This window comes from Crocodylus siamensis, chromosome 1 (genome assembly GCF_052110815.1).
Source record: "Crocodylus siamensis isolate JL-2025a chromosome 1, ASM5211081v1, whole genome shotgun sequence".
Classification (NCBI taxonomy): Eukaryota; Metazoa; Chordata; order Crocodylia; family Crocodylidae; genus Crocodylus; species Crocodylus siamensis.
In genome coordinates this window covers 427,333,235-427,346,616 of record NC_143395.1, presented here as the reverse complement: position 1 = coordinate 427,346,616, position 13,382 = coordinate 427,333,235, and the positions used below count along the sequence as shown (strand labels likewise).

At 52.8% G+C, this 13,382-nt stretch overlaps 1 protein-coding gene across 1 annotated transcript in view; it reads left to right on the top strand.

The window, feature by feature from the left end:
- The first annotated feature begins 397 nt into the window (after positions 1-397).
- NRBP1 (nuclear receptor binding protein 1) overlaps positions 398-13,382 on the top strand; it is a 56,548-nt gene continuing 43,563 nt past the window's right edge. The window contains exons 1-2 of the mRNA XM_090031289.1: positions 398-546; positions 895-1,153. Of these exons, the coding sequence (XP_089887415.1) occupies positions 914-1,153 (240 nt within the window). The 5' untranslated portion in view covers positions 398-546; positions 895-913. The remainder of the gene's footprint in view (positions 547-894; positions 1,154-13,382) is intronic.

Genomic DNA, 13,382 nt, shown 5'->3' with positions numbered 1-13,382 from the left:
GTTAGATGAACATCTTGCTGGGGTCATTTGACCCCAGTATTCTTTCCTGCCATGGCACGGGGGTCGGACTAGATGATCTGCTTAGGTCCCTTCCGACCCTACAAACTATTAAACTATCTATATAAGTCTATGCGTATAGGCACGTGCCACCGCGTCATAAATGTAACGTCCGTCCGAGCCCTACCCCTCGCTGCACTTCCCCTACGCCTGCGCACTGCGGCAGGGCAGCCTTAACCCTGCGCGTGCGCAGTACCGCAGCTCGTGTCCCGCCCCCCGGACAGGTCCCGCCCCCCTTGGGTCGGCCCCGCCCCCGCGGCGCACCCCGTCTCTGTTCCCCGTGCGCACCCTAGTCTGCTTGGGGAGAGGCGGGCTCTGCGCGGCTTCTCTCCAATCAGAAGGCGGAAGCGCAGGGTCCGCGGGCGGTCATTAGCCGCAGGGAGCCCCACCCCGCCCCCTTTGCCGCTGCCAGCAGGGTGCGTTGAGCGCCGCGGCGGTTGGTTGTTCTCGGAGACGTCTTAACTCGAGCGGAGGCGCCGGCACGAGCCGGTGAGTGCGGGCTGTGGCCCCCCCCCCCCCCTTGACCTCCCCGGGGCCAGGCCTGGTCTCGGTGGCCTTCCTGCCCGCGCCCCCCCCTCCGGCCTGTCACTCATCGGCGCGGGCCGGGCCGGGCCGGGCCGGGCCGGGCCGGGCGGGGGGCGGGGCAGGCCAGGGCACGTCTGGGTACCAGGGGGCCAGGAGGGCGTGGGTCTAAGGCGGGGCGGGGGGAAGTGTGGAGGCCAGGAGGTAAGGTGGGGGGGGATCTAAGGGGGTGGAGGGGGCAGATCTGGCGGTGGGGGTTGGGATGGAGGAGTGTTAGGGTGTATCCGCACCCTGTGACTCGCCCTCCCGCCACAGGTGACGCAGCCAGACAAACATGTCAGAAGGTGAGCCCAAGCCCCTGGGCACTGGCAGTGGCTCGGACCCCAAGCCTGAGTTGTCCTCGTCGGGCGCAGGGCTGGCGTCAGTGTCCCCGCCGGTAACGTCCGTGGCGCCAGCTGTAGCTCCGGCCCCAGCTGCGCAGCCGCCGGAGGAAGAAGAGGAGGAGGAGAGTGAGGATGAGTCTGAGATCCTGGAGGAGTCCCCCTGTGGGCGCTGGCAAAAGAGGCGTGAGGAGGTGGGTGCCCGTGGGCAGGAGGAGGGGGACCATGGAGCTCCCTGCCCAGCACCCAACAGCTCTCCCTTGGGGCAGGAGCAGGGCTCAGACCTCGTGGGGGAGCGACCTGGTCCCTCTGGGTGGCAAGTCCCACCCTCCTTGTGCCTGGCTCCATGGCAGGCCTCATCTGTCCTCGTTTTTGTGGGCCTGTTCCCACCCTGTGCAGCCCTCCGCAGGGTAGTGTGGACCTGTGCTTGTGCTGGGTCAGAGCAGGGAGGAGCTGCTGGGTCTAACTCCTGTGGGGAGAGCTGTGCCTTGGGGTGGCTGGTGACCACAGAAGCACCACAGGCTCATGCATCCCTTGAAGGAGACTGCCTTGGGTTCTGCCATGCTCAGCCCTCTCCTGTCTGCGTAATGAGGACGTCCCTGTCTCTTTACTGGGCCTGTCTCCACTTTGGTCCCAACGTGCTGGGTGGGGGGAGGGCATGTGTGGGCATTGCTCCTCCTGTCCTGTCGCACCCTTCAGTGTTTGGAGTCTAGTCTGTCCTGTGCATTTCTCAGCTGCTGTGACAGCTGAGACCATCTGACCCTGAGCGTGTCCCTGTCATCTGGCTCCGTCAGCTGCAGGCTTGTCGGTTGTAATTAGGGCTCTGCCTTGCTGCAGGGTTGCTGGGAAGCTGCTGCTACAGCCAGATGTAGCTTTGTAGGCAGGGCTAGTCTGTGTGAACTTGGCTTCCATGTAGTTTGCTCTACTCCCCACTGCTGCACATCAGCATTTTATTGGTCTTCTGTAAGTCTCCCCTGTGGCCTAGATCTTCCAGTCATGGAGAGCCTGCCACCTTTCTGCTGTGGCTCTTGCATTCACTGACTGTGGTGTGGCTAGGTTCACAGTGACACTGATTTAAACCCCCTGTGTTGGGGGGAACATGCTGTGCATGAGTGCATATCAAGCTGTCCGTTGTAACTGTTTCACCCGTCTGCTACTTGTCCTAGAGGTTTTGAGGTTGAGCTGCCCTCACTTTCACTCTGGGGTTGGCTGCCCTACCTTACCTTGTGATTACTGTGGGATAGGAGTGTGCAGACAGAGCAAAGTGGGCACAGCTGAAACATGATATTTCCACCCCATCCCTTTGACTGGTACAACTGTTTGTCCTGTGCTAGGAAACAGGCCCAGAGCTAATTTCTGCTTAGGTGGCAGGACTTACCCAGGTGCTCTGCATAGGCCAGGGATTGTTCCCTGCTGTAGTCCACAGAAACAGGTCTCTGGTGATGGAGTCCTTTCCTCCTCCTTCCTCCCCTTAGCCTAGCCTTGCCTTGCCTTGCCTTGCTGGGCAGGCTGCAAAACCCGACAGCTGTGATTCTGACATGTTACAAGGCCCAGGTAAACTCAGACTTCCCACAGACCTCCACCTGCTCATAAGGGTGAGACAGCAAGCAGCCTTGTTTTCACTAGGATTTTAGTTTGTGTCTGTGAACACAAGGCAAAACACACTCTTGTCCTGGTCCAGACACACCCTTGCTGTGCTGTGGAGGAAGGTGTTTGCATGAAACCCCATCTCTGCTTCCTTGCATGTTGCTTTCTGATGCAGCCCTCAGTACATGAGCACAGGCTGTCTTCTCCATACGGCCGTGTCCTGCTGGGACATGGGATGGCCCAGTACATGAGTCCCTGCCTTATTTGGTGTGTTCCCTGTGAATGTGGAATTATTAGAATCATAGTATCCTAGGATGTGAGGGTTGAAAGGGACCTCAGGAGGTCAGCTAGTCCTTGGCTTCTCTGTGGTGCTTGTTAATAGAGTTCACTGGGTGCTAATTGCTTTTGCAACATGTTTGTGGGTAGGAAAAGTTTTTGCATGGGAAGGGTCTGAGATGGAAGGAAATTAGAGCTAGAACTTGCAAAATCCCTTTAATTGTGGGTGCCTCATGGTTGGACACATGCCTGGTGCCCCAGGGTGATGTCTGTGCTGCAGTGTTAGGCACCTCTCTAAGCTGAGGTCATGAGGTGCCTGGTTTTACAGGTTAAGAAACAGAAAAGTGCCTATCAAAGGCCCCAGTGAGTCAGTTTCTGAGCCTGGGCAAATGTGGGCCTCCCTAATTCCCAGGTTTGTGTTTCTTGCCCTGTCACAGTGTGTCGTTTTAGAGATGCTGGGTATTCATGTCTCCTTTTAGCTTCGGTTATAGCTGAGCACTCAACGGGCTCAGGTGGGCGACTGTATAGCTAGAGGGCCCCTGTGAGGCTTGGCACATGGGCCACACAGGGCTCTGTTAGAACCAGTGTCTGGAATGGCATTCAGCTCTTTTAACCAAACCTGACTTGTGGGCTCCTGCTTTGAGCTGCCTGCTGGGTGAACTTGACTCCAGTAGCTGTTAAGCAGCGGTTTATTCTGGGCTGCTTCCCTGTGCTGGCTCTGTTCTGCAATACCTGCCTGCTTTGAGTACCCCAGCTATTCTGGAATAGAAGTGGCTTTTATTCCAGGTTGGTGTCCACACAAGGAGCTATTATAGAGCAGTTTGTTCTGCGCTGACTATTCTGAGTAGAGAAATCTTTATTTGCTACATGCCTCTTGGCTTTGGTGACAGTGAGGTTGGGATCCTATTAAAAACAGACTTTGTCATTACACAGCCCTGATTCATTTCCTGAGCAATAGCCTTCCTAAATGAGGCAGGCTCCTCTGAAACTGGCTAGCATGATCATCAGTGCATTTAGTGACACGGCTGCCCAGGGGACAAATTAAGGTTGTACAGGCAGCATTTATTCTTGTGTTTCCTAACTTGGAGTGGCTAAGTAACAGGCTTTGAAGTTGTCTTTTCTTGCAACCAAGCTCTTTGGGATTGTCACGTGCCTCTGGCTGGGCAGAGCTGGCAGCATGGTTGGGCTCGCTTTGTTACCGCAGCCCTTAGTGGGTATCAGGGGGATGCACGCAGCATCTGTGATCTTTCCATCCCACCCCTCCTCTTCCCTGCCAGGGTCAGCTGCCTCTGGGGCCTTGAGTGGGTGGAAGAGACTTGCAGGTGAGGACAGAAGTCTGATGCTGCTGTATGCTCTCTGCTGGGTTTTTTCCCTAGTTTCTGTATTCATTTGCCATTTTTCTCAGACCCTTTCCCCCTTGCCTGAGACCAAGTGGAGAGCTTTTCCCTTTGAGGGAGAATGGTTCGGAGAGTAGTGAGGTAGGAGCAGGTCACCCTGACCGTGCTGTGAGCAAAGGGACCGGTGCAAGTCATTGTTCTAAGAACTCTCTGTTCTTTCCCCGGGCAAGTGAATGACAGTTTGTTCAGCTAGTGAGACACAGGATACTAGCATTACATCATTTGCACAAGCTGTCATAGGCTGTTCCACGAACTGAAGTACAATAGCATGGTTACCTAGCAACTTTAGCAGTCTTATTTCAGCGTCCTCTCCTCTGCTGATTGCCTGGGCCGACTCTCGCTGTCAGGGGTGCCTGCTCCCTGCGCTAGCTCTGGGGTCCCAGGGAAGGCTTTGTTAACAGTGTGCTCAGACACCTCTTTTCCCTGTGCTTTCCTCCAGAGCTCCTGCTGCACTGAGCAATGGAGAGTGCTGTGAACAGGAACGTAAAATCACACAATTTCAGCAGCTTTTGCTGACCTGCAGGCTTTGGAGCATGCCGCAGTTTAGCTAGCTTGGGTGGCCACACAGCAGACTGGGAAGGAGTCAGGTAGCATGGTGGCAGAAGGGCAGGGAGCAGAGCAGCAGATCAGGCAGGGGAAGGGGATTGGAGTGGCATGCATGGGGCTTAATTTGTGGTATGCGTGCCAGAAAGTTTGCTCCCACTGAGCTAGTGGATCAGGCCTCATGCACAGGCCTCAGGGCCAGAGCAAGTTGGTCTTTAGTCACTAAAGCCCTGCCTTGACAAGAAGAGGGGGTTGCAGTTGTTGCCAGAGTCAAGCTAACAGGACTGAAAAGCTCTGTTAAAGTGCAGGCTTAGCATGTCTGACACTGCAGGCTCAGTCCCTATTGTTATATGGACTTCCTTGGCTAAAATGTTTCATAGTTTCATAGTAGCTAGAGTCGGAAGGGACCTAGGTAGATCATCTAGTCCGACCCCCTGCCTTAGCAGGAAAGAGCACCGGGGTCAGATGACCCCGGCAAGGTGCTCATCTAACTTCCTTTTAAAAATCCCCAGGCTAGGAGCCTGCACCACTTCCCCTGGAAGCTGGTTCCAGGCCCTAGCCGCCCTGACTGTGAAGTAGCGTCTCCTAATATCTAATCTAAACTTACCCTCCGCCAGTTTGTGACCGTTATTCCTGGTCACTCCTGGCAGCGCACGGGGGAACAGGGACTCCCCCAATACCTGCTGATCCCCCCTGACCAGTTTGTAGCAGGCCACAAGGTCCCCCCTTAACCTTCTCTTGTGGAGGCTAATCAGGTTCAGGTCCCGTAGCCTCTCCTCATAAGGCCTGCCCTGCTGACCCCTGATCATACGAGTGGCCCTCCTCTGAACTCTTTCCATATTGTCCACGTCCCTCTTGAAGTGTGGCGCCCAGAACTGGACGCAGTACTCCAGCTGCGGCCTGACCAGTGCCGCATAGAGGGGGAGGATCACCTCCCTGGACCTGCTCGAGATGCATCTGTGGATGCATGACAGGGTACGGTTGGCCTTCTTGACTGCCTCCCCACACTGCCGGCCCATGTTCATCGTGGAGTCAATGACGACTCCAAGATCCTTTTCCGTCTCCATGCTGGCAAGAGGGGAGTTCCCCAACCTGTAAGTGTGGTGCCGGTTCTTCCTCCCCATGTGCAACACCTTGCACTTATCAGTGTTAAACCCCATCCTATTCTCATCCGCCCACCGTTGCAACCTGTCAAGGTCAGCTTGTAGCCTATTGCACCCTTCTAGTGCACCCACATCCCCCCACATCTTAGTGTCATCAGCAAACTTGAACAGGGTGCTTTCTACCCCGTCATCCAAGTCACTGATGAAGATGTTGAACAGTGCGGGCCCGAGGACCGAGCCCTGCGGAACCCCACTGCCCACATCCTTCCAGGTCGAGAAGAACCCATCCACTACCACCCTCTGGGTGCGGCCCTCCAACCAGTTGGCGACCCATTTGACTGTGTGGGCATCAACACCACAGTCTCCCAGCTTTTTGATGAGGACAGGGTGAGAGACAGTGTCGAAAGCCTTCCGGAAGTCCAGAAAGACTACATCCACAGCAACCCCTGCGTCTAATGATTTGGTGACCTGATCGTAAAAGGCCACCAGGTTGGTCTGACAAGACCTGCCACTGATGAACCCATGTTGGTTGCCCCTGAGCATGCATTCCCCCGCAAGGCCCTCCTGGATGTGTGCCAGGATAATTTTTTCAAAGAGCTTACCCGGGATTGAGGTAAGACTAACTGGCCTGTAATTTCCCGGGTCCTCTTTTTTCCCCTTTTTGAAGATAGGGACCACATTGGCCCTCTTCCAGTCCTCCGGCACCTCGCCAGAGCACCACGAGTGCTCATAGAGCCGCGCCAAGGGTCCCGCAATGACCTCGGCCAGTTCCTGTAGAACCCTAGGGTGAAGATCGTCCGGACCAGCGGACTTGAACACGTCCAGCCTCTCCAGAAGTACCCTAACTAACTCCTCGCTAACCTCTGGCCCAGGCGTGTCTCTCCCGGGGCCCGAGGGGGGCCCAGCAGGGAGGTGGCTGAACTGGTCCCTACTTAGGAAGACAGAGGCAAAGAAATCGTTAAATATGTTAGCTTTGTCATCTGGCGTGACGACTAATACAGGCAGGAACATGTGGCAGCCCCCGGGTTGAGAACAACTGAGGTAAGTGGTGGCAGTACAGCAGTGGTCCTTAATCAGGGGTGCCACTGAATTCACAAGTTGTGGAGGGTGGTTGACCCCTGGAGAGGGTGAGGACCACTGCTGCAAATGCACATTTAGAAAGTTGCAGTCCCTTAATTATGCTGGCAGTGTTAAGGCAGCCTGCTTCTTTCTTCCTCTTCCCTTGCATGTTCACCACATTCTGTCTAATATCTAATTATTTTCCACCTAGATTCATAGATTGTAGAATCAGAAGGGACCACAAAGGATCATAGTGTCTGACCTCCTGCCCCTGGTAGGAAAGAGGACCAAGGTCAGATGACTCCAGCCAGGTGACCATCAAGCCTCCTCTTAAAGACCTCCAAGTTAGGTGATAGTACCATACCATCTCTCTTGGAAGCTCATTCCAGACTCTGGCCACCCTGACTGTAAAAAATTTCTTCTTAATGTCTAACCAGAATCTTCTCTCCTCTAATCTGTACCCATTATTCCTAGTTACTCCTAGGGGTGCTCTAGTAAATAGTGGACTTCCAATTCCTCATTGTCCTCCCTTGATAAATTTATAGATGGCTACAAGGTCTCCCCTTAGACCTAAAGTTGTTAACAGTCAGTCTGAGACCGTGTTTCTTGTTTCCTGTTTTTATTGGCAAATGCTGTCACTTTGCTGTTCATCCCCCTTCTCTGGGTCAGCAGTCAGTGCTCCTCAGAGCTGTGGCAGCCCCCATAAGTATGCTGTCTTGTGTGTTATTGGACATGGAAACCATTGCTCTTTCTTTTTTTGTTTTCTTAGGCACTTGATGGCTGCTTTTCCTTTCATTTCCTTGCTGGACTGCTCTCCCTTCTCAGCACTCTTCTGGGGATTGCTGCATTCAAGAACATGTAGCCACATATTTGGGGGTGGATCTAGGATTTTGAAAAGGGTGGTGGGTTGCATATAGTGTGTCCCCACATCACACAACAAACACAACACCTTTTTCTCCAGTTAAAGAGAAACTTTACCTGAGGGGGCTTGCACTATGTTATATTCATTTTTGCTTTGATCTTAAACTGAATAACTATTGGAATGTGCACTAATTTGCTAGGTTATACAGAATTTTTTAAACAAATGCAACAAGCTATGCAAAAAAGTCCTAAGAGATTGGATCATTAGTCCTGTGGTCATTGTAGTTAACTGCGCATCTCATCCTCGCATTTCCTGGGTGTTGGTTATAGCCATGTTGGTCTAAGGACATGGGCAGATAAGGTTCTCTGGGTAAATGGGATATCTTTTATTAGATCGGCTAGATGTTTGCAAAAAAAATCTTTATTTGCAAGCTTTTGGTCATCTAGTTGGTCTAATAAAAGAGATCCCATTTACCCAGAGAACCCTGTCTGCCCATCTCCTACTCTGACTCATAAAATCAGATCCGACTCTCCTGAACGTCTTGACAGGGCCCCCAGTACTTCACTGTCAGTCATAGATTCATAGATGTCAGGGTTGTAAGGGACCTCAGTAGATCGAGTCCTACCCCCTGCCCTGGGCAGGAAAGAGCGCTGAGGTCAGATGACCCCAGCCAGATGCTTGTCTAGTCTTCTCTTAAAAACCCCCAAGGTAGGGGAGAGCACCACCTCCCCTGGGAGCCCATTCCAGATTCTGGGAGCCCATCATTTCTACACTTGAATTAAAAACCTTAATTCAGGTGTGGTAATATTAGCTTAATTCGGGTGTGGTAACAAAGCCAAAAACAGTCTTCAGGGCTGTGAAACTGAAGAGAGAGATGATCAGAGATGGACAGCAGACAGCAATGTTGCAGAAGAGAGGATAGTTTGAATAGTGGAATCTCAACACTGTTGAAAAGGAGAGAGGGTTGTTCACACTTGTGGAGTGGAGAAAGACAAGGCATGAAGTTAAGGGACTTCAGCACTGCCTGCTGCCCTTCCCAGGCAGTTTCATAGATTTCATAGACATTAGGGCTGGAAGGGACCTCGGGAGATCGAGTCCAGCCCCCTGCCCAAAGGGCAGGAAGTCAGCTGGGGTCATAGGATCCCAGCAAGATAAGCATCCAATTTACTCTTGAAGGTGTTCAATGTAGGTGCTTGAACCACCTCCGCTGGCAGGCTGCTCCAGACCTTGGGGGCTCGGACAGTAAAGAAATTCTTCCTTATGTCCAGCCTGAAACGGTCTTGCAGGAGTTTGTGACCGTTCGACCTCATCATCCCTTGGGGCGCTCTGGTGAACAGACGTTCCCCCAGATCCTGGTGGTCACCCCTGATAAACTTATAGGTGGCCATCAGATCACCCCTGAGCCTGCGCTTTTCCAGGCTAAAGAGTCCCATGGCTCTCAGCCTGTCATCGTAAGATCTGTTTTCCTGACCTCTGATCATGCGCGTGGCTCTCCTCTGCACTCTCTCAAGCTTCTCCACACCCTTTTTGAATTGTGGAGCCCAAAACTGGACGCAGTACTCCAGCTGCGGCCTCACCAAGGCCGAGTACAAGGGGAGAATGACGTCCCGGGATTTGCTCGAGAAGCATCTATGGATGCACGCCAGCATTTTGGTCGCTTTACTAGCCGCAGCATCGCATTGGAGGCTCATGTTCATCTTGTGGTCAATGATGACCCCCAAGTCTTTTTCTTCTGTAGTGCTAACCAACGTAGCACTGCCGAGCCTATAAGGGTGCTGCAGGTTTTTCCTCCCAAGGTGGAGACCCTTGCATTTTTCGGTGTTAAACACCATGAGGTTCTCATCTGCCCGTTTGCTGAGCGTGTCCAGGTCAGCCTGGATCACCCGCCGATCTTCTGGCGTGGATGCTTTGCCCCAAAGTTTGGTGTCATCGGCGAACTTGGCCAGTCCACTCCTAACTCCAATGTCCACATCGTTAATGAAGATGTTGAACAGTATGGGTCCCAGGACAGAGCCTTGAGGGACCCCACTGGTTACAGGGCACCATGATGAGTGACTGCCATCAATCACAACCCTCTGGGTCCGACCACGAAGCCAATTTCCCAGCCAGCGGATAGTGGTGGAGCCAAGGCCACAACTGGGCAGTTTGGCCAAGAGGTGATCATGGGATACCAGATCAAAAGCTTTTTTGAAGTCAAGATATATGACATCAATCTCTTCTCCCTTGTCCAGGTGATAGGTCACCTGGTCATAGAAGGAAATGAGATTGGTCAAACAAGACCTACCCGCAACAAACCTGTGCTGGCTATCCCCTAGGATGTTAGCCTGGGCCAGTCCCTCAAGGATGGCCTCCTTAATAAACTTTTCTAAGATCTTCCCCAGGATAGAAGTCAGGCTAATGGGCCTGTAGTTAGCCGGATCCACTCTCCTCCCTTTCTTAAAGATCGGCACCACATTGGCCTTCTTCCAGTCTTCTGGCACTACACCAGAGCGCCAGGAGTTTTCAAAGATCCGTGCCAGGGGCTGGGCTATGACGCTCGCCAGCTCCTTGAGTACCCTGGGGTGCAGGTTGTCAGGGCCAGCTGACTTGAAGGTATCCAGCTTCTCAAGGTGTTCCTTCATGAGGTCAGCATTGATGGAGGGTAGGGGATTCCCCTCACCCAGATTTCCCTGTCCCATAGCAGGCATGGGCATTCCGTGTGACTGATGAAAGACTGACGCAAAGTACCTATTTAATAGGTTGGCTTTTTCCTGGGCTTCAGTTGTCAGTTGCCCCATCTGGTTTAGCAGGGGTCCAAAATTGCCCTTGCTTTTCCTCCGGCTCCTCACATAACAAAAAGTCCTTTTTCAGGTGTCCTTGATGCCTGAAGCTAGTTGGAGTTCAGTTGCAGCCTTGGCTTTCCTGGTTTGGTCCCTGCAGGACCGGACCAGCGCGGAGTAATCCTCCTTGGAGGTGAATCCCGTCTTCCATCCTTTGTAGGCTTTCCTTTTTAGCCACAGTAGTTCCGCTAGGTCTCTGGAGAGCCAGGGGGGCTGCTGTGCCTTCTTGCTGCCTTTCCTCCATGTTGGAATAGATTTAGCTTGTGCACTGAGGATCGCTTCCTTGAGAAGCACCACTCTTCTTGAACTCCCATCTCCCTGGGGTCATGGTCCCTGAGGGCCTGACTGACTAGCCTCTTGAGCTTGTCAAAGTCGGCTTTTCTGAAGTCAAGGACTTCTGTGTTGCTGACTGACTTGCCAGCTTTATGGCGGATGGTGAAGGTGATCAGCTCGTGGTTGCTGTCACCCAACTTCCCATCGATCACTAGGTCGCCAATTAGGTCATCCCCCGTAGCCAGTACCAGGTCGAGCAGCGCTTTGCCTCTCGTTGGCCCATAGACTTCTTGAGTCAGGTAGAGGTCATCCACGCATGAGAGAAAGCTTTGCGCCCGCTCAGATTTAGCTGAGTGATCTTCCCACGAGATGTCCGGGTAATTGAAGTCACCCATGACAACCAAGGTCCTGGAGCAAGCGGCCTCAGTCTGGGGTGTCTGGGGGGCTTCGGGGGAGTGGGGGCGCAGCGGGCTTCACCCGCGCGTCTCTCACCGCTCCAGAGCCTACCTGAGTGTGTTGTTTTTTTTTTTTTTCCCCCCTGGCTGGCGGCCTCAGTCAGTTCCCGGGCAAACTCCTGGTCAAGCTCGGGACTTTGAGTGGGAGGTCTGTAGTAGACTCCCACCGTTGTGTCCCCTGTGCCGAATTCCCCACGAATTTTTACCCAGAGGGTCTCTACCTGTCCATGCCGGTCGCCAACATCAGCTTGCAGTTGAGTAGCAGTTGGTTTTAAAGTTTGGGTGGAGCAGGAATCAAGGGGTCATGCAACTGCACCCCTGCACTCTGCATATTCCCTGTCTAGCCTGTTGTTGTTCCAACCAAACTTGTGTATGCTCTTGACTGGTTCTGTGGATGTGGGGTGCCTTGATTTTAGCAAGGCTTTTGATACAGTCTCCCACAACATCCTCACAGGCAAGCTAAGGGAGTATGTGCTGGATGAATGGACTGTAACGTGGATAGAAAACTGGCTGGAGCATCGGGCTTAGAGGGTAGTAATCAATTGCTTGATGTCTAGTTGGGAGCTGGTATCAAGTGGAGTGCCCCAGGAGTCAGTCCTGGGGCTGGTTTTGTTCAATGTCTTCATCAGTCAGCAAGTTTGCAGGTGACACCAAGCTGGGGGTTAGGGGTTGGTGTTAGGGGTAGGATTCAGACTGAGCTGGACAGATTGGAGGATGGGGTAAAAGGAATCTTGTGAGGTTCAACAAGGACAGGTGCAAAGTCCTGCGCTTAGGACAGAACAGTTTCATGCATTGGTACAGGCTGGGGGCTAACTGTCTGGGCAGCAACTCTGTAGAAAAGGACCTGGGGGTGACGGGGGACAAGAAGGTGAATAGGAGCTAGCAGTGTGCCCTTGTCGCCAAGAAAGCTAACGGCATCCTAGGCTACATTGGTAGAAGTGTTGCCAGCAGATGGAGGGCAGTGATTCTTCCCCTCTATTCAGCACTGGGGATGCCACATCTGGAGTCCTGTGTCCAGTTGTGGGCCCCCCACCACAGAAAGGATGTTGACACATTGGAGAGAGTCCAGTGGAGGGCAACAGAAATGACTTGTGAGGAGAGGCTGAAGGGACTGGGCTGATTTAGTCTGGAGAAAAGAAGGCCAAGGGGGATTGAATAGCAGCCTTCAACTCCCTGCAGGAGGGCTGCACAGAGGATGGAGCTGGGCTGTTTTCAGTGGGGGCAGATGATGGAACAAGGAGCAATGGGCTCAGGTTCCAGCAAGGGAAGTTTAGGTTGGATATTAGGAAGAATTTTCTCACTAGGAGAGTAGTGAAACACTGGAACAGGTTACCCAGAGATGTGGTAGAGTCTCCATCCTTGGAGATTTTCAAGACCCCAGCCAAGGCTTTGTCTAGCTGGGTGATGTAGTTGGGGATGGTCCTGCTTTGAGCAGGGGGTTGAACTAAATGACCTCCTGAGGTCCCTTCCAACTCTAATTTTCTATGATTTCTTTGTCACAGGATTTGACAGGCTGAGTCTGAGCAGAGGTAGATGGCCCCTCTGTGGCCAGTGCCAGAAAAAGAAGCAAGAATCCAAGCATAGAAACTTGTATTAGAGCAGTGAGTCTCAGCTGGAGTGCTGCAGTATCCTGGAGTGCCTTGACATTGTTCAGGGCTGCCACAGGGTTCCTCACAACATTAGTGCTTCTAGGTATGCAAACATGATTCACAAGATGAGGCCAGAGATTTCAAGTGGGAATTCAGTGTTAAAAAGATTCTGGGCTGTTGTGTCTTTCTGAGTTCTTTACAGCAGTGAAGTTGCTCTATTTTTCCATAGTCAGGAAACCAGGGGAAGCTAAAAGCTGGCACACTAAGAGGGGCCTGGAGTCTAAAAAGGTAGCAAACTGCTGTATTAGACTGTAAACACAATTCTCCACCTTCATAGTTTAAACCCATCTGTCTGCTGGCTTTGAGCAGGAAAAGTTGGCACCTGCTTGCTTAAATGGGAATCATGCAGTCTACTCCCTTCACTGAAGAGCACTGCACACTTTTTTCATTCAGGGTGAAC